This window comes from Phascolarctos cinereus, unplaced genomic scaffold (assembly GCF_003287225.1).
Source record: "Phascolarctos cinereus isolate Bilbo 61053 unplaced genomic scaffold, phaCin_HiC Scaffold_726;HRSCAF=1367, whole genome shotgun sequence".
Lineage (NCBI taxonomy): Eukaryota > Metazoa > Chordata > Mammalia > Diprotodontia > Phascolarctidae > Phascolarctos > Phascolarctos cinereus.
The window spans coordinates 358545736-358567675 of record NW_027556098.1 but is presented as its reverse complement, the minus strand read 5'-3'; the positions used below and the strand labels follow the sequence as shown (position 1 = coordinate 358567675).

The following is a 21940-nucleotide window of genomic DNA, read 5'->3' as shown; positions in this document are numbered from 1 at the left end:
GGGAACCTGGTGCCACATACACAAGTAATCACGTACCCATGCACCCATGCACACATCACGCATGTATTTATGAGTATGTGTTCATGTGTACTCACACACACATTATATGGTTTAGCACACATGCACAATCCACATGTTTGCTTGCCCACTCCACACCTCTGTTTCTCCCCACAATTGCCCATCAGAGGCAAAGCAGCCACCTCAAGCTGCCTCTCAGCCATTACTTCAACCCCACCTCCCCGGCCCCTCCACAGAGCAACAGCAATCTGTCAACTGCATGTCATGCCCATCTCCTGCCACTTTGCTAACTCAAGAGAAGCCACAAGACTTCAACCCAGGGCTGGGTCTTGCTACCTTGTAAGAGCAATGTGAGAAGGGAGGGGAATATCACATGCTTTTGAAGTCTTCTCAGTGATGATGTTAGCACACAGACAGGAAGAATCTTCTTAGAGAGGCTAGGAGAGAGCAAAGCAATTGACCCCTAGTGCTTATGCTGTAGGTTCAGGGTCAGGAATAAGAAAATCTCTGAGCTGTCTACAGCAAGGAGACTGAAGTTTGGGGAAGACAATGGGAGCATTGATGTCTACCGAAGCCAAGGATATAGTTGCTTGGTCATGAGTCCAGGGAGAAAGATAGGGTCAGGGAATCAAGGGAGAGGGGTGTCTGTGAATCAAGGCCAGGAAAGGAAGCATCTGGTAGAGTTAAGGGTTCTCTGTTTTTGTTGGTGAGGTTAGGGAATGGGGTAGCTTGGAATTAGATCAGGGTCTGAAGGTATCTCTTAGGTAATTAAAGGAGAAATATGCTTGTATAGGAGTTTATGAAAGGAGGTCTTACTGAAAGTATCCAGGGAGAGTAATGTCTAGTGAGGTCATGAAGAGATCATGTCTCTGACCGAGGTCAAAAGTACACCCACCATAGCTCTTGCCTTCAACCAATGCAACCAATTCCAATGCCAGAGCCTTTTCACCTTCCTAGATCCTTCAGGTAAGTACTAGTGAATGTCAGGACAGGGTTAGGATGAATGGTCTTAGCACAGGGAGCAGACAGGATTGGGAAGGAACTGGGGGTCCTACAAGAGTTGAATGAAGAAACTAGGAATGCCTAGTCTAGATCAGGGAAGACTTAGTGGGGACCTAATAGCTGTCAAGGACTGTTGTGAAGAAAAAAAGAATAGACTTGTTCTGCTTGGCTTTAGAAAACAGAACCAGGAACAAAAAGAGAAAGATAGGAAAAGGCAGATTTAGGCTTAACATCCAAAGAACTATTAGCTCCTTGAGAGCAGGAATTGTTTCATTTCTGTATTTCTATCCCAAACACACAGGACAGCACTTTGAACATAATAGGCAAAGGATAATAGAATCATAAATCTGGAATCAAATGGGACATTAGAAGCCATTTATCCAACCCCTTCACTTTGTAGATGAGGAAACTGAGGCAGACAGAGGGTAAGTGACTCTTCCAGAGTCACTCAGCTACGAAGTGTGTGAGGCAGGGTTTGAATTTGACTCTCCCAGACTCCAAGCCCTACATCAGCCAATTGCAAAAATGCCTATCAAATTTAATTGAAGAAGTAAGGCTTCCTAAAAATGGAATGAGTTCTCTGGCAAGCTGGTAGGTTCCTCATCACTGAAGGAGTTTGAACAAAACTTAATGAGCATATGCTAGGAAGCTATAGAGGGGATTCATGCTTCAGCTGAGGGATGAACAAGATGACCTCTGACCTCCTTTACTTTGAGGTTCCATAATTCTGGGCACTATTCAGTGGTTGCTTATTAACCAACACACTGCCTTCCTTTAGACAACTATCATCACTCCCAATCATGTCTCAGTGTGACAGGGTCCCTGATGCCAGAAGATATGAAACACATCAACCAAATGAGAATTAGGTTACCTGGCACATGCCGTAGCCTCCTTTAGGCATACAACCTGAGGATCAAAGGGTCAGGGATCCCAGCTCTAGCTCTGAATTAACTCGAGTATGTGAAGGACCCTTGTGTAGTAGAAAACAATAGTGATGTTATTGAGCTTCCCTCCCATGATCACAGGGCCTGGGGATCTGGGAAAGGGAGTACAGGAGGCATCTTAATTTCTAAGAAGATGTGGCAGGTGGGATGTCATGTAGAGCCTGAGTTGGAAACACCCACGTAGTGCCCATTTCATCATCATAACTGAGGAGAAGATCACTGTCATTATTGAGCCCTGTCAGGCGAGCTTGTGCCCTGTCTGCTCTTACATGATAATAGCTGACTTTTACATAGGTTTAGAGGTTTAGAAAACCCTTTAACTGCATTACCTAATCTGAAATTCACCAAAATCTTTTGAGGTAGGCAATACGAAAGAGATAGAGTTGGACTCAGAATCTGAAAGACTTGAGTTTGAATCCTGCCTCAGCTCTTTGCTGGCTGTGTAACTCTGGGCAGGTCATTCAACCTCTTGCAGCCTCAGTTTTCTCATCTGTAAAATGGAGATAATAACAGCACCTACCTCCCAGAGTTGTTATGAGAATCAAATGAGACAACATGTAAAGTGCTTTGCAAACCTTAATGTGTTCTATAAATGCTAGCTGTTTTCAATACAGACATTTTTATATTAGAGGTAGGGAAACTGAGGCTCAGAGAAGATAAATGATTTTCCCTGTCACACAGATACTGAATGGCAAAGTAGCGATTCTAACTCAGATTTCCTGGCTACAAGTCCAGCATTCTTTACACTGTATACTTTACTACTTCTAATCTTATAAAGAGATGGAAACAAAATACACACACACACACAGACAGACAAACAAAACCCTTCACTATGTATACTCAGGTAAGTCACTTTACCTCTGAGCCTCTGTTTCCCCATATGCAAAATAAGAGGTTTGGACCAGATGGTCTCTGAGTTCCTTTTGAGCTCTTAAAATATTTCCAACTCTAATTCTAAGGGAGGCAAATAGGTCAGAAGGAATTCAAGAAAGCTAGACTGTAATGCCCCTCCTGGAACTAACCCAGTCCCTTCACAGAAAACCCTGTCAAGGGAATTGAAAATACTGGAGCTCAGACCTGTATCTTAGAGACAATTCAGGTCCTAGGGATTAAGTAGAAGACTTCTCAATCTCACCCTTGTCAGAGGGGAACCACTGTCTTTTTGTGGGTCTTTTCTGGAAACCAATTCTGTCCAAGTCATACCTCTGACCTTGGAGACCTTGCACTGTTTCAGGGGCCATTGCTGCTTCCCTCATCTGTTCCAGCACATCTGGCTCACACTTGGACATGACCTTGAACTTTCTTCCTCCTCCAGGCAAGTGATAGGTTTGGCACTTTCCCCCACCCCCCTTCATCTGGCTCCTATAGGAGAGTCCCCTTGACTTTGATCTCAAGCCTAGGGCAAGAATGAGACACACTGACAGATAAATAAATGGCCCCTGGGGTGTTTTTTTTAATCCCAATATGACAAGAATCCCAAGGCTCAGAGGGCCAATATTAGTCCAGATCCTAAAGGGCCAGAGGGAAAGTATAGGGGCAGGTGGGATAATGGTTAGCATTTCAGACCAGTCCAGGGCCCAGAACCCAAATCTGCAGATACTTTTCATATATTGTCTGGAATAATAATAATAATACCTCTTAAAGCCCAACCCATCATTCATGTTGTGAGGTTGGGATGGGAGGGGGGTGGGGATCAATAGCAAAGTAACAAAAAGCCAGTCAGGGTCATGTATAGGGAGCACTTTCTGTTCCCTGAGACCAGTATAGTACCTGGATGGGCCTGGTAGCTCTGGGCTCCTACTGGGTCCGCAACCTAGTTAGTGTGATGGAACTGTCCTGTGAAGAAATGCCTGGGGAACATAAGGTTGAAATGTGGCCCTGCTCAAAAACCATTGCAATGATCAGCTTGACACTAAAGATCTAAGCATACATTCACCTTCTGGTACCAGAAAAAGGCAAGATTCATCAAAACCAACCAGGAATACCAGTAAGTGCCCTGACTGCTGAAAACATTTAAGTACTCTTTCCAATTTAGCGCACTACCTCTGCTTTTCTAAAGAGAAGTCAACTCGAGCATGTGCGCACGTGCGCACGCACACATACACACACACACACACACACACACACACGCACGGTTCTGACCACTAAAGCTAGCAAATCATGGAAGATGTGATCTGCCAGTGGTATATTAAAAACAAACAGGTAACAGGTGTCACCAGGATTAGGCAAGGCACTGCTTTCTGTCAATGGTGCCCTCATCTACAAGTCACACAACAGCGTACTGCTGTCTAGTGTAGGGAAATTATAAAAATTAACTTCATTCCCAAGCCTAGATTGGACAAAATGCAAGATAAAATGAAGAAGGAGCAGCTGAAGACCTTGAAGTCATTAAAGATCTTCATTTAATGCAAGCTTTAGAAATTATAACTAATACAGAAAAGGATGACCAAGTCCTGATCATGTAATTTTGAAAAGGAAATGTGCATCCTATGATTGGAATTCTGAAAAGTCCTTTTTGAGTTTGACACCATGAATCCAACTAACAAACTAAATCAGAATAATTTTTTTAAACTAATGTCTGGTATAACCATCATGAGCAAACTCATTCTCCCATAGTCTTTGACAGAAATTTAAAGACATTTTAGCATCTGTACATAGTGGTATACATGGCAGCTGTTACCACAGTAAAAAACCAAGGAGGAAAAGTCATCAAGAAATACAGGCATCCAACACTACCATGGTAGAAGTGACTTGAGAAAGCCCTTAAAGATCTGTGAAAAGGAACTGGAAAATCACAACAATATCTGGGTGGTACATGGACTAGAAATTTTGAATGTCATGTTCATATTTTTAGCCATCTAGGTGTTGCAGTATATACAGTGCTGGACATGAAGTCAAGAAAACCCAAGTTCAAATCTAGCCCAAGACCAGCTGTGTGATCCTGGGCAGGTAATTTAATTTCTGCCTGCCTCAGTTTCCTCATCTGTAAAATTGGGATAATATAGCACCTGCCTTCCAGAATTATTGTGAAGTTCAAATGAGATAATATTTTAAAGCCTTTAAAGTACTACATAAATGCTAGCTATTAGTATGATTATATTGCTCAGTTAAAGGCAAAAAGAAAATGAAACACATGGAAGAGAACCCAGAAAGCAAAAGGATATCAGAAATTTGAAATTCCTTTATAAAAGTTTAAAAGTTAAGGTAGTACAAGTAGTAAAAGCAGTTAGAAAACGAAACAAAATAAAAGTTCAACATCAGTCAAAGACTTTAATACAGAGGCTTGAGAAGTAAAGCAACAAAAATCCTAGTGGGAAGAAGATATGGAAAATTTCCAATTATCTCCCTAATCACAAGAATTCTAGAACCATGGAAATTCAAGATGGATCAAACAAATACCAGACAACTTTCACATCACCAATATAATGAATAATGAAACTGTTCTTGTAAGAGAGGTGACTAGAACTCTAGCGTCTTTGCAAAACTGCACAGTGGTTAGACCGTATAAGATCTACAATTATTGGAGCAAACATTTCACGGTGGCAAATGACAGAATTTTACCAGCTGCCTTTCAGATGCAGCCTTGATTCCACCAGGCCTGCTTTCCAGTGAAGCAATAAGGCACCTTGAGGGAGAAGGGAGAAAGCATGTGCCAATCAAATTAAACCACCACCACCTGCCCTGTGACTCTGATGGAGACATTCCAAAACCCAAGACTGTTGGGAATGGCAATGCCATTCACACCACCAGTCCTGCTTCCAACCCAGCTTACTCAGCCACAATCTTGGAAAGCAACCAACCTGGAGATGTGACCTGGTCACTGCTTCTGAAAATGCTACAACCTTTGCCTCCTTAGCAACCACAGCTACTGAAGACTCAGAAAAGAGAGTTCCTACCACCAAACTCCTGTCAACTGGTTCAACATCAGAAACAGATATCATTTGATCAGCCTATATGACATTAAGTAAGATGCATTACCAATTGCTTTGCTGCTGCACACTAATAACCATGAGATCTTGCCATCTGAGCTGAAACCTCCTGTATGTGTCATCTCTTCCATTAGAAAGGGAGCTCTTTGAGAGCAGGGACTGTCTCCATTTTTCCCTTTGGATATCCCCAGCACTTAGCACAATGCTTTGCATGTAGTAAGTGCTTAATAAATGCTTTTAAAAATGATTTATTTCATCCTTAACAAGAAGAAGTACATATCTTTTTATTAAAAGATGAGAACACCAGGGACCCCTTTCAATGCAGGTCAATTATATTCTTATGCACTTCATAAAAAGCATTTACAGTTTGCACCACTTAAAAAAAATCTATAAATACAAGAAAATAATATATTGGCCAAGGAACAAAAAGAGTATGTCAAAAAGTCCCAGAGGGTATAAAGAGTAACTTATTACCATTTCAGTAGTTATGGAACAAGCTGCCCCAAAGTGTCATGAGGTTTATACTCCTTTTGTTAATTATCTCAGAACCTTTGATTCAGTTGTATACTTATGGTTTATTCATATAACGCAAATATATAAAATAGATCCAAGTATGGTGAGAACTGTAGCATTTGATGACCATGTGGAAAACTGTTTTCTCTATAAAAACACATTATCAACACAATAATGTCGATAACAACTGACATAAAACATGGCATTTGAGGAGGAAACCAATTAAGCCCACTTAGGTTTGCCTGGCCTTAGATATATTATTCTTTATCGTAAATAGTACTAAATATAGTCTCCAAATTAAGGGAGAAGTTGAAACAAAACATCTTAATAATCACGGGGTAATATGAATGATGTCAAGCTACATAGTTCCACTGAAAAACACATTAAACAGCAACTTCAGCTCATTGAATCTTGTTCAATGATACAAAAATTTCCCCTGGACCCCCCAAAATGCAAAAATTATAATATGTTCCAATGAAAAATAGAGACTGAAGGCTTCAAGCTTAAATCTAGAAGTCACATTGAACAAATGATTGAAGGTGATACCTACAAATACCTTGGTCTCATCCAGACAAGAAACATCAGACATAAAGGTTTCAAAGGGAAGCCTAGGTTTGAATGTATTAAGAGATTTATTAGCATTCCAAAATAAAGATGTATGGTAAGAACATATATGCAAGACCAGGCTGATATATACTCTTGGAACTATAAAGTATACAATAATAGATTTGGAAAGTATTCTCACAAAACCCTAGATGATATTATTGAAACACACAACCCTAAGGCAGCTATAGAAAGATTAATACTTCCTCACCAGAAAGGAGGAAGGAGGTTTATAGGCATCCTTAGAGTACTTGACAAACTAGTAGAAGACCTAAAGAAATACTTTTGGAACAAGAAAACATCATTTCAATAAGCAATAATAAAGGCTGATAGCAAATTCATGATATTAGGTTTGTCAAATATAACTGAACATTATTTACCACTGGATGGATTCTATGAAAAGGCTAACATCAAAGACTGGAATCAAAAGGTTCTCCCTGGATGACATCCACATGAACAAGCAATATTTCAATGATGGAACATTGAACAGGCGGCTGAATTATGTGGATGTTTATAAAAACAAAAAGGTTTACAATGACGATTCAGGATCAGTTCATTATCACCTGGAATTAACATCAGGTTTATCCTTAAGAAGTCCAGATCCAGGGACCAATGTAGGTTAATCAAAGAAATGGTAAAACTATCTACATATTACCACAGACTGTAAATAATTAGCACATACTCAATACCTAGCAACTTGTGACCTGTTAACTAGAACTGTATATCAGAAACTTTTTATCTTTCATTGACTGATATGTGACATTCCCATTCTACAAATGTAGACTTTGAAACATGTTGGAGAATTTCACCCTAAACTGTACTCAGTTTGGACCATTATCAAAGACTAAGCTCTTGCCCATAATTGCCTAATCATGACATTGACCATAAAAGCTTAAGAAGGATGTTTTTAATAGATATCACCACACCAAACATTCATAATCACCAAGCTACATAGAATGAATGGTTTTCAAAATATAGAGACCTAGCAGAGAAGGTCAGAAGCATACAGAGAATAGGATACAGTGCATATCATCCCCAGGGTCCTGTTTTACAACCAGTTGTAGCAAAGACCTTTTCAAGGTGCCTATAGAGGATGAGCTTAAATATGAATCCTTTGGAAAAAAACTACAAAAAGCAGTTGTTTTAGTGATCTATTTATATTGTTAATTACATATTATTATTAATATTAAATACAAGGAATAATAGTAGGATAGCAATTTGCCCAAGGATTATTTCTATCTGAATTCCATCAAAAGATATGAGAAGATGATAATCATGGTAATAATTGTTATTTTTAAAGCACCAAAAGGTTTGCAAAATGTTTTGCCCGTAATAATCCTGTGATGGAGTTCATTCAAAGGCTATTATGCCAATTTTACAGAAAAGAAAATTGAGGCACAGGGAGGTCCCACAGCTATTATATGTCATGGCTTGGACTAAAGTCAGGACAGCCAACCTCAGTATTCTTTCTGGAGTCAAAGTATTGACCTTCCTCTTTGAAACCCTTCTCTAAGCCCCTGGGGAACTGAGCAGAGAACAGGGCCAGGCTTCAGCTCTTGAGTCATCTTCCTGGTTTTGAGTCATTTGGGGCAGAGCAGGAACTATGAGCTGTCAATGAGCACCCGTGTGTTGTTTCAGCCTCCTCCATCTGTTCCTCACTGTCATCCCCCACATCTTTCCAAAAGGCTCTTGGTTTTCCTTTCCTGCCCCTTTCTTTCCTTTAAAGCTCCAAGGAGGTGTCAAGTCCTTCGTCAGAGCTTTCTCTGGAGAGGTAATTTGAGATCTAAGAATTTCACGTTTGGGTCTTCTCTTTGGAGCTTTCTTTGAAATGCTTACCCACCCACCCACCCCACCCCCATCCACCACCCCTACACATAGACCAAAAGAAAGAGCCATTCCAGAAGAGACAGTCCTTGGTCAGCAAGGCTTTTTGCTCTAAGCGTCCCAGCTCTGAAGAGGGGAGACCAGCTCTGGCCTGGACCTCAGCCTTAGCATTTACAACCCTCCCCAAGAAGCTAGCCCTGTTGTTACACCCAAAGAGGTTCCTTGTAATGGGATCCTTCATTATGCCTCTTGTCTCTTTAACGAACCCACAAGCCTTTGAAAGCCCTGGAGACACTCTCTGGCAACTTGATAATTGTCTTAAGTATTCCTTGTAATATAAGCAGTGCCAGCCTGTAGTCTCTGTCTCTTTATGTCTCTGTCTCTCCTTCCTCCCTCTCTATCCCTCCCTCGCTATCCCTCCCTCCTGTCTCTTTCCTTTCCCCTGTCCCCCAAGATCCTGGAAGCTGATTTTCCCCTTTCCTGACTTCATGTCAATATCCTTCTACCATAAACCAGTCTAAAACACTCTTGGCCTTTTACCTCCCAATCTAGTGGGGCATCTTAGAGAGTACCTCCCAAAGGAACAATCCAAGAAGACTTCCTGAAAGAAAGGTTGCAGAGGCTGTGGAATGAGTGGCCATCTAGGGAGGACAAACAGGAAGTTGTAAGGCTGATAGAAGGGAAAGAACCTGGTTTTGATTCCCAGCTTTGACCCTGAAGTGATGGCCTCTGTGCCTCAGTTGGCTAGTCTAATGAAGGAAGATAACAAACCTTTAACTACTTATCTCACGCAGAACTATAATAGTTTCTTATCCTTTCTACTAGATGGTCTTTGATACAAGCTACTTCTCATTCAGGAAGACTTACTGGACTTACAGACTGTGTTCTAGTCAGGTCAAATCAACAAGCATTTATTAAGTATCAACTGTGTTCCAGGTACTGTGCTAAGCACACAGGATACAAAGAAAGACAAAGAAAGAAAAAGCCAGTCCCGCTTTCTGGGAGTTCACAGTCTAATAGAAGAAAGAGAACTAACTTAAAGCAATTTTTTCATCTCTCTAGGCTTTAGGAGAAAGGAAAGGAGAAATGTGGGCCTGGTGGGAGAACTAGATTCAGAGAATGGCTCCACTGCTTAATAATAGTTGTATGACTTTGGCCAAATCACTTAACCTCTCTTGGTCTGTTTCCCCACTTCTAAAATGAGGGGTATTGGATTCTGAGGTCCCTTCCAACTTTGATTTAAAGTAAGAAAGGACCTCAAAATTCATCCAGAGTCCAATGCTCTCATTTTACAGATGAGGAAAATAGGTCCAAGAGGGATTAAGTGACTTGCCTGAGGTCACCCAGACTGTCAGTAGCTGAGGTGGGGTACAAATGTATTCCCCATGATTCCAAGTTTAAAGGGAAATTTCAGTACTCTCTCCACTGTACCCCACTATTCTTACTCTCCATGATTGTCTGGGACCCACAGGCTTGCCCCATTTTCATATGATATGGCAGCTGGGACGCTAGGAACTCCCCTCCCTGGCAGGAAGTGTCTATCTGAGAAAGTGAGGCCAAACCTAGTAGCCTGTGACTGTGACTTGATCATTCTTATGATTCTGGGATTGTGGGGGAGGTGTATTGCCAAGCTGGCTGTCTATCTCCAAGGCTCTGTGTGTGTATGTGTGTGGGGGGGTACCAGGGGAGTTTTGTTTGTTTTTGCCTTTCTTTGTGTCCCCAGTGCTTAGCACAGTGCCTGGTACATAGTAGGTGCTCATTAAATGTTCTTTGACTTGACTTGATAGCGCAAACCCCAACCCCAGGTAGCCTTCAAAGATCCCACCCTGACCTCTGTCCTCTTTTGATTGGAGGCTGATCTCAGAGATTCCACTCTTCTCTTAAGTCTCTGCCCCAGAACCAACCCTAAGTCTCCTCTGGCGATGGGGCAAGATGGCAGCAGGGAACAGAGCCAGACTCAGGTTTATCACTGAACTCCCAGGCTTCTCCTGAGGGAGGAAAAGGGGACAATAATTAGCCCATCTGGCTTGAAGGCAATTACACCAATTAGGCCTTGGATCCAACTGCTCAAGCGAGTCTGGGATCCTGAGGGGATGTGTCTCTGCAGCTATGAAACTATTAACTCAGTGAGAGAAAGGGAAGACCCCTGGGAGCAGGGTCCTGGCTCAAGGGCCAGCACACTCTCATGGGCTATCGTGAAAAGAAAGTTGGCCAAGCCACTAACTTGATTTCCCTTTGCATGGCTGTCTTCAAGGCTGCTGATTGGTTTATTTTAAGTCATACTAGGATAGTTGGCCAATTCTCTTTTCCTTATGGCCATTAGGGTATTTGAATGTCCATAAACACGTTTGAATCTCAAGTTTTGTATTTTGTAGGAGGTACTCAGCCTCAGACAACACTTTTATGCTGTTACTCCAGGATTTGAGGCTTAGCTTTCACTCTGATCATGATTGTAAATAGAGTTCTGAGTCATTGGTTTTGTAATTGTCATTCCCTTATCATAGCCTTTAACCAGCTATTGGGCTGCTTGGTCCAGTTCTGTGCTGTTAATGTAGGAGGTGTTAGGTGCTCATCCAGTAACTTGTCCCCTTCTCATGCCTTAGCTCACCACTCCTCCCTGTGTTTCTCTGAGCCCCCTTCCCAAACCATCTCCCATCCTCTTTTCTCAGTCTCACAGCTCCCCTCTCCCCTCTCCTCCACAGGTTCAGCCCTTATGAATGGTATGATGCACACCCCTGTAACCCTGGCTCAGACATCGTGGAGAACAACTTCACTTTACTCAACAGCTTCTGGTTTGGGATGGGCTCCCTGATGCAACAAGGTAGGACCTGCCCAACCTGCTGCCAATCCCAATGTTTCCACCCTCCTTTCTATCTCTGCCCCCTCCTCTAGTCCTGCTTCCAATTCCTGGAGGTCAGGGCTGGGGTTATCAAGATCAGACATTAGCCAAAGGGGCCAGATTGATCTAGACATCAAGACAGGGCCCCTTTCCTCCATAGAAAGAGATGAGAGGTTGGAGTAGGTGACTCCTAAAGTCTCTTCCAGCCCTGGGATTTTGTGGTCCCCTTTTGATCCTTCTCTGTCATTAAATCCTCAACTCTGTTCCCGTGCCAGGGCAAGGGCTAGAATAACCAGACTATGCATGAGATGCTACAAGTTTAAGCAGAACCCTTGAGAAAGGGCAGAGGGTTGGCTAGAGATCCATTATAGAGATCCAGCCTAGAATGGAATTAATTTATGTCACTACTATTGTCACCACTGAAATCACCAGCATCTTCACCGTCACCATCGTAATAGCTGGCTTTTATAAAGCACTTTACAGTTTGCTAAGCCCTTTACAAATATTAACCTCATTTGATCCTCGTAACAACTCTGGGTGGTAGGTGCTATTATTATACCCATTTTACAGATGAGGAAACTGAGACAGACAGCCATTAAATGACTAGCCCAGCATCACCCAGTGTCTGAGGTTGCATATGAACTTGACTCTCCCTGATTCCAGGACCAGCACTTTATCCACTATTCCACCCCACAGAATCACAGGATAATGGAAGGGACCCTGAAAGGTTTACTAGTTCATACTCCTTAATTTAGATAGTAGGTAGGACTGAGAGCCCCAAAGAGAGCCACTTCCCTGGGAGGCCATCCTGGAGATAGAAGCCATCTTTCCATATGAAGCCCTCCTTGGAGAGGGGTCCCCGTCATTCAGCAAGTGTATAGTAAGTGCTTCCTGACTCTGTGACTTTAGAACATCCACAGATTAAAGTTTGCTTTGCTCTCTTCCCCACTCCCCCCCCACCCCCGCCTGCCCCCCTTCCCTGCCCCTCCCTCTGGCCCAGAGACCTTCCTTCAGCTTAGCCTCGGTTCATTAGGAGACACATTCAAAATAGCAGATGAGCTTAAACTCACTGAGGCAAGACAGGAGCAGAGCCTGAGAAAGAGACCTGGCAATTGCCTGGTTGATGTATACCCTCCCCCTCCCCTTCTTGCTCTCTCTCTCTCTCTCTCTCTCTCTCTCTCTCTCTCTCTCTCTCTCTCGATTAGTGAGGACTGTCTATTAGGAGCACTTGCTAAGATTACTGTGGGAATGCCACTCCACTGCTACTGCTCCCAATTAGGTGAAGTCCTTGCCCATGAGCCTTCAATCACTTTTTCTCTAGGGCCCCAAGCATCTCCCTCCATCCTCCCTCCAAAGGCCCTTGTTTCCAAAGGCTGGGGGTAGGGGAAAGGTGGAGTGGTGAAGGAGGCTGGGCCTTCCCCAGGGAGCTTTCAGAGGCATGTTTTAACAGGGAACTCAGAGAGTGAGGAGATATCTTGGGGGTCTTCTGGAGGGATGAAGCCCCTGATACCAAGCCCCATGGCCTGGCCTCCAAGGTACCTACTGCTGACAGGGGCCACCCTGCATAGATCAGGCTCTAGATCATGCCCAATGCCCCAACCCCAAAAGCTCCTTCTAATGGAGCAAATGAGCCAAGTAGTTTATGTCTCAGGCCCAAGGGAGGGAGGAGGAAAACAGTCGCCTTGCAGAGAGGTCAAGGGAGGCTCAGGGTGGTCTTCAGGAGGTGTTATTGGGATAAAGAGTAGGCTCCTGTCTCTCTTCATAACTGATCTGTCTCATGCCTAAGCATGCTCACACTGTACCGCACAGAGACACACGGCTGCTCAGAGAGACGAGGCAATCAGCCCTCACTTAGCCAGGTGTGGCTTCTGCATGAAGAAAGTTTTCCACGTGGAAAAACTTGGCTGAAATACACTGTAGCCATTGAATCTCGAGTAGGAAAGGCCCTCTGACCCAAATTGTACCTGAATAGCAATGACTTCTATAATGTACCTGGAAAAAAAAATCGGTCACCCAGCTTCCTCCATGGGAGGACTTCCCATAAAGGAGAGTCCCCCTGCCTTCTTCCTGAGGCAACCTCGCTTGTGACAGCTCCGATTGTTGGGAAGTCCTTCCTTAAGTTGAGCTGATACCTGCATCCCTACGACTAGCTCCCACCCACCCAAATCCTTTGTTCCCATTTCTACCCTCTGGGACCAAGTTAAACAGAGTAATCCCTCTTCCACTGGACAGTACCTCCTTAGGTATTGCAAAGACCCTTAGTCTCCTTTCTCAAAACATCCCCAACTTCTTCAACATAATTTTAATGGCTTTTAGCTCCCTCTCGTTCCTTGTCACCCACCTCTGAGTATGCATGATGTCCTTTTAACCCAAAATGTTGTGTTCCTTGAGTTAAAAACTCAAATTTAAGTCAAAGTCAATATCCCTCCCCATGCCCCACCCCCATCACTGGATGCTTTTAACTCAAGGAACACAACTCAACATGACCTCACTTGCTGGGTTCCCTGCTCCATAAAATAAGGGGGTTAGACTAAAACCCCACATGGGATCATGAAAAGTGGGACACGAATGAATGACTAAACCACAATAACATATATAGTTGTTTACATTTCATCTTCCCCATTAGAATGTGAGATCATGCAGGGGCTGATTATGTTTATTATTGTATCTCCAGCTCTTACCACAATGCCTGGCATGCAGTAGGAGCTTAATAAATGCTTGTTGACTGGCCAACTAGACTTGGAGTCATGAACACCTGGGGTTCAAATTTTGCCTCAGACACTTAGCCTGTGTGACTCTAGGCAAGTTACTTAATACAGCTGCTGCTTCTTCGCTGGTACAATGAGGGAGATTGGACTTAATGACCTCTAAGGTGTCTGCAAGCTCTAGATTGATAACCCTATGATCCTATGACTTTGGCATTATTGACAACTTCAGATTATCAGCTCCATTGCCTCTGCCCAGTACGTTGGACAGTAAGAGTTGAATGTAACTGAGTATTCAGAAATAGCTCTTCCTGCCATAAATCCCAGGGCCAATGTTCTATGTTGCCCCTCAAAAGCTCTGAAGAGATCAGACACAGGAAGTGTATGGATCATAGATTTCAAATCAACAGGGACCTCAGAGGTCACCTATTCCAAACTCTTCAATCAAAGAAACTTGAGGCCAGAGAGGTTTAAATAAGGTAACATAAGTTGTAAGCAATAGTCAGAAATTGAACCAGGGTCTTATAACATTTAATTTAGCATGATTCCAATGTACCATACTGTCTCATGAAAGCCTTTCCACTAGGCAAGAGAGAAAAACAAACACACTGAAGGTAATGACAGCACCTATCTCTGTAGCACATTAAGGACTCAGTCCCCTCACTTGTGAAAATGCAGGAGGTAAGCTAATTAGGCTTTATGGTGCCTTCCAATTCTAAAGCTATGAGCCTGTGATCCCCTAAGGTTTACAAAGTGCTTTCCCTCCCACGGTAGGTGGTGCAGGTATTATTTTCACCATTTTACAGTAGAGTAAACTGAGTCCCAGAGAGGTTTATAGTAGTAATGGTGGTGTTGGTAATCTTCATCATTATCATCATCATCATCTCTTTCCAGTAAAGACAGTGCCTACAAAGATGACACTATATATCCAACAAAATATGGACTTGTAATATGTGAAGGATCCATAATTTTTATTAATGTGGGTGATGTCGTTCAACAAGTATTTAATAAAGTACCTTCTGTGTACGAAGTCTCATGCAAGGTGCCTAACCCCTCCACTCCTTTGTAGATGGCCTTTTTGAACTGATATGACTGAAACAATTCACCCTTGGATGGCTACTCTTCTGTGATGAATCTCTCTACTCTTAGGTAGACTGGTCCCAAGACTGTTAACAGATACACAAGTCTGTCACTGAGCCCAAACTCAAACCCTCTCCAGTTTGGTAGGATCTGCCAAAGCTTGCATTCTGTGGCCATCAAATCAATTGATCCCTCAACCAACAAGCATTTATTAAATACTTACCATGTGCCAGGCAGTGTACTAGGTAGGTGCTAGGGATACAAAGACACAAGCAAAATGTCTCCTGTCCTCAAAGAGCTTACATTGTAATAAGGGACACAACATCACTACATACAGACATATACAAATGCCTGTAGATAACCATGGAGAGGAAGGCACAAGCAGCTGGAGAGCCAGAAAAAGCTTCAAACACAACTTGGTGCTTAAGGCAAGTCTTGAAGGAAGCCAAGGATTCCAAGAGGTGAGTAATAAGAAGGGAATGCATTTTCCAAGCAAGATAGGAAATAGAATTTCATGTTTGAGGATCAGTAAAGAAAGACAGTTTGACTGTACTAAAGAGTGTATGAAAGGGAGGATAATGAAGCAGGAAAGGTAGGATATAGCCATGTTGTAAAGAGGTCTAAATGCCAAAGAGGGAGTTCATTTTTGACCCAAGGGTAAAGGGAGCCCCTGGAGTTTATAGAATGAGGTCTAAATGCCAAAGAGAGGGTTCATTTTTGACCTGAGGGTAATGGGGAGCCACTGGAGTTTATGGAATGGGGAAGAGTTGACATGGTCAGAGATGATTTAGGAAACTCATTTTGTCCCTTTGATGGTGTAGAATAGATTGGAAAAGGGAAACATAAAACAAGGAGAACAAATAAGAGGCTACTGCAGCAGTGCAGGTGAGGATTGATATGAGCCTAGGGTGGTGACTGTGTGGTTGAAGAGAAGGGGACACATACGAGAAGTGTTCAAGAGGAAGAAAGAACATTGTGTGGCAATTGATAAGATATAGGCAACAAAGTAGTGGAGAGAGTGTTGAGCTCAGGGAGACCTGAGCTCAAATCTGGCCTTAAATACTTACTGACTGACTGACCCTTAACTTCTGCCTGACTCAGTCTTCTCAACTGTAAAGTGGGGGTGATAATAGCATCTACTTCACAGGGATATTTCAAGGATTAAATGAAATAATATTTCATTTAGCACATTTAGCACAATGCCTGACACATAGAAAACACTTAATAGAACTCTCCTCCACACCCACCAGCTATGTGACCCTGGGCAAGTCACTTAATGGCTGCCTGCCTCAGTTTCCTCAACTGTAAAATGGGGATAATTATAGCACTTGTTTTCCAGGGCTGTTGTGAGGATCAAATGAGATGACATTTGGAAAGCATTTGTAAAAAACCTGAAAATGTCACGTGAATGATAGCAATTTATTATTGTTATTATCTGAAGTGAGGAACCAAGGAGGTTGTGAACCTGGGTACCCGCAAAGCTAGTGATGCCCTTGGCAGAAGTGGGGAATGTCAGAAGTACTTGAAAGCATAACTTGTTTGAGCCCAGGAGGAAGTCAGTGGGGACAGAATTACAATGAATAACAATCACTCACATTTCTATAGCTTCCAATATATTCTAGGACCTCAGTGCTTCAGAGCACTGGAGTATTTCCAATTTACCAAGGACTTTTTCTCACAACAGGCCTGGAGGCCATTAATGCTAGTAGTAATATTCTCTTTTTACAATTAAGATATTGATGCTGTCTATAGTTTTATAATCCTGATTGTCACACACACACACACACACACACACGACTTCTTTAGAATGTAAGCTGCTTGTGACTAGAAATTTCTTTCTTTATACTTGTATCCTCTGTGCCTAGTATTGTGTCTATCACATAGTAAGTGTTTGACTGAGGATTTGTTGCTTAATTGGTGATTCAGTCAGTCACCTGGCATTTTTCAAGTACCTACTACGTACCAGGCACAACAGAAAGTGGGCAGCAGTAGATAGAGCCTTGGTCCTAGAGTCAAGAAGACCTGAGTTCAAACCTGATCTCAGATGCTTACTAGCCATGTGACCTGGGAAAGTCACTTAACCCTGTTTGCCTCAGTTTCCTCATCTGTAATGAACTGGAGTAGGAAATGGCAAACCACTCGAGTACCTTTGCCAAGAAAACCCCAATTGGGTTCACAAAGAGTTGGACAGTGAGTGAAACAACTGAACAATAAATTGTACTAAGCCTTGGGAATACAAAGAAAGTGGGGGAGGGGAGAGGAAGGTGAGGGGAGGGAAAGAGAGAGAGGAAATGTGTTCACAGATGGGGGGAATCACTCTGCCAGTAAGCTTCAGAGCTGAGATACAAACCCAGACCCTTTGACCCTACGTCTGATGCTCGCTCCAAAAGTTAACCTAGCAGGGCAGTGGAATTTAGGAAGTGAGGGGAGAATTATGGAAGTACAAAGCCCAGCTCAGGCAGGCCTGGAATAAATCCTTCACCTCAGGGGTTCTTAAATTTTCTGGGCTATGGTCTCTTTTTTGGCAGTCTGATACCCATGCACCCCTTCTCAGAATAATGGTTTTAAATACAATAAAATAAAATATGTATTTTTTAAAAATATATTTTAAAAAATATACAGTTATATAAAGTTGTGATTTTGCCCTCCAGGTTCCCAGACCCCTTTGTAATCTACCCACAAACCACGGAGGTATGTGGACCTCAGGTTAAGATCCCCTGCTTCGGTTCAAGAACTTGTTATCACCTGCAGAGATGTCCTAGCCAGAGTTTCAGCCTCCCCTCAGTCCAGTGCAGAATACTTAGAAATCCCTCTGAAATGGATGTCTCCTTAGAGGGAGGAGGGGTGGAGCACTTTGTTATTTGCCCTCTTTTAATAGATGCCTGAGATCCTTATATACCACTTCATCCATCCATCATCACCATTCAATGACAGTTGTTAGAGACCTTGTCCCCCCTGGATGTGGTAATGACTCCTTTTCCCCCCTCCTGCTGCTCTCACTCTTCAAAGCTCTGTCCCCTGAAATCTTCCCCCCTCATCCCCTGATGTATTCATTCCCCTTCACCCATTTTGATTAGGAGAGAGAAAAAATAGTTGTGTATTTGAAAAACTCTCCCTCAAGTGATTTCTTTGAGAAAAAAAAAAACAGCCATTTCATATCAAAGCAGAAGCTTTTAAAACTGTGGGACCAAATATTGTGGGAAGTTCAGGAGTCACTCATTATTTAAATCTCTTGAAAGCAGTCTAGTTAATTATTTTGATTTGAAGGTTTCCTCCAAATTGTGCCCCATAACCAAGGTCGGAGATAAAGAGAGTGGTGAAAATGCTTCCCCCCAAATGTTTATTTTCACCTCGTGCTCTGTAGCTGCTTTATATTCCTACAGGCCTTTTATGTCCAAAGCATCTTCCTATACATTTTCTCATCTTTTCTTCACACTTTCCATATAAGACAGAGCCAAAGGGGGAATGACTCTCCCCTATTTTATAGATAAAGAAACAGACGCCCAGAGAGGGAAAGTAACTAGCCCAAGGTCACACAGCAAGGAGGAAGCAAAGCCAACATAAGAATTCAGGAGTATGGACTTCATAGCCAAGGATTCTTTTTTTGTTCCTATGTGAAATTAGACAGCTTAGGTGGCATAATGAAGAAAGCAGTGGACTCGAATTTGAATCCTGCCTCAGATAACTTATTAGCTCTGTGACCTTGGACAAGTGACTTAACTCTCAGCCTCAGTTTCTTCATCTGTAAAGTGGGGATAATAATGGCACCTACCTCCCGGGGGTTGTTGTGAGAAACAAATGAGACTGAATAAGGTGTCCCAAGAGTCTTAGTGCAGTTGTGCACTAACTAATAAGCTTAAAATTACACAAAGACTATTGGGATACTCTGTATGCATACTGAAAGAAATTAGTATTAAATAACTACTGGGAAGATCCAGAGTTTGTTTGTTTGTTTGGTCTTCCTCTTTACTACTTCCTTCATTCTCTACTGGGTCAAGTCTGCATCTGAAGGATATTGCAGATCATGAGATTGGATTGCCTTTCTCTTCAATCTCAGTCAGACCTCACCCAAGTGGCAAAGCCCACTGTTTTCTACTCAGGCTTGGGTGGGCAATAGATCCTTGTCTAGATTGCCTGAAGCTAGAGGTGGTCTGGGAGGGAGAGTGGTTGAAGTCACATCCCCCAGTCCCTCATTAGAATGGGTCCACCTCTCATTCTAATATTCATTCTCTCATTACTTGTTAACCAGAGTTGATTGCCACCCTCGGGAATACCCACTCTACCAAAGGCATATTAATATTGAATGGGTTCTGTGAGGGGTCTTTGGCATTTGAGAGTGTCACTGACCCCTTTTATTAATTGTCTGCTAACATAATTAATAAAATTATTTATTACCCAGAAATTATCTCTCACACTTTTTATACATCACAACACATACATACACACACACATATATACATATGTATATATAATAAACACACATACACACATATACATAGTATGTAGCAAACCTCAAAGCACTATCTAATAACAATCAATAAGCAATAAACTTTATTAAGCACCTATTATGTTTCAAGCATTATACTACCACAAAATACCAAAACAGCCCCTGAGAAGGATATGTACATGTATAAATATATTCAGAATATTAAAAAAATCGATATAAAGTTGTTTTGGGAGAAGGCACTAGGATTTGGGGGAGGGGTTTAGGGAATCCTCCATGTAGAAGATGGTGCTTCAGCTGGGTCTTGATGGAAACAAGAGAATATAAAAGGTGGAGATGAGGAAGTAAGTCATTCCAAGCATGGTGGGGCAGGGGGAGCATGGGAATGACAGCCAAAGTAAAGGTACAAAGATGGAAATGACATGTTATATATGAGCAATAGGAAAAAGGCCAAATTGGCTGGACCAGTGAATGCGTGAAGGGGAGTAATATGGCTGGAAAGCTATAACAGGTTGAAATCAAGTTATGAATGAACTGAAAATCCAGAGTTTATATTTTATTTTGCTGGCCGTAGGGAACCCCTGAAGTTTCTGGGGTAAGTAGGTGGTGTGCATTTAAGGCAGATTGCTTTGGCTATTGTGTAGAAGATGTGAATTGGAGAAGGGAGAGATGTGAAGCAGAGAAACCAATCAGGAGACTGTTGCAATAGTACGGGCAAGAAGTAGCATTGGCCGTGTGAATAGTCAGAAGAGGTTGGATGCAGTGAATACTAGGGAAGTACAATTAACAAGATTTGTGGTGCAGTGGATAGAGTGCTGATCCTGCAGTCAGGAACATTTGGCCTCAGACACTTACTAGCTGTGTGCCTGGGCAAAGTCACTCAACCCTGTTTGCCTCAGTTTCCTCATCTGTAAAATGAGCTGGAAAAGGAAATGGCAAACCACTCTAGCATCTCTGCCAAGAAAACTCCAAATGGAGTCACAAAAAGTCAAACAGACTCAAACAACTGAACAACAACAAGAAGATTAAAACGTCCCTGAGATGAGAGTCCAGAGACCCGGGATCTAATTGTGACTCCACCTGGGCAAAGCCCTTCCCTTCTCTGGCCTTCAGTTTCTTCCTCTGTAAAATGAGGGCACTGGATCAGATGATCTCTAAGACCCTTCCTACCTCTGATAGTTCATGGATTCAGATATTGTAACATCCCAATTTTCCTTCCTTCCTCCCAGGCTCTGAACTAATGCCCAAAGCCTTGTCCACGAGGATCATCGGCGGCATCTGGTGGTTCTTCACGCTGATCATCATTTCTTCATACACGGCCAACTTGGCGGCTTTCCTGACAGTGGAGCGGATGGAATCTCCCATTGACTCAGCGGATGACCTGGCCAAGCAGACCAAGATTGAGTATGGGGCAGTCAAGGATGGGGCCACCATGACCTTCTTCAAGGTGAGCCCTCACAGGGCATCTCCACTTCATCTCCTTCCAGGGTCTCCAAGAGACCCCTTTTTTACCTGGAAGGCTCTGAAAGGGGTGATCCAGGATCTACCTCCAGGGGCCCCAGCCCTAGAATATTTCCTCAATGGCTTCACCCAGACAGACTCAGTGAGATATATTTAGTTACTGAGTGCCTAATCTCAGGAGACTCCGAATAGACTTGAGATGATGCTAATCTTCATTCCATTAGAACAACAGCTTCTCAAGGGCAGGCACTTTTGTCTTGGTCCCTCTAGTGCCTGGCCTGAATCATGGTGCTTGATTTATGCTTATTGAATTGAATTTAAGTGATAATCATAAGTCACCTTTTTATTGTGATTTAAAGTGTGCAGGGCACTTTCTGCCTCACAGGATCCCTGTGAGGTAGCATTACTATCCCTGCTTCACAGAGGTAGAAAATGAAGCCCAGAGAGGGTAAGGGATTTACCCAAGGTCACACAGCTGGAAAGTATAGACTAGAACTCAAATTTTCTAGATCCAAGTTCAGCGATATTTCCATAGAGCGTAGAAATAGGAAGGGCCTTTAAGAATAATCTTGCTCAGC

The 21940-nt window shown here is 42.7% G+C and overlaps 1 protein-coding gene across 1 annotated transcript in view; it reads left to right on the top strand.

The window, feature by feature from the left end:
* GRIK3 (glutamate ionotropic receptor kainate type subunit 3) overlaps positions 1–21940 on the top strand; it is a 311709-nt gene that overhangs the window by 265103 nt on the left and 24666 nt on the right. Inside the window, 2 exon segments of the mRNA XM_078145457.1 lie at positions 11536–11654; positions 21131–21348. Of these exon segments, the coding sequence (XP_078001583.1) occupies positions 11536–11654; positions 21131–21348 (337 nt within the window).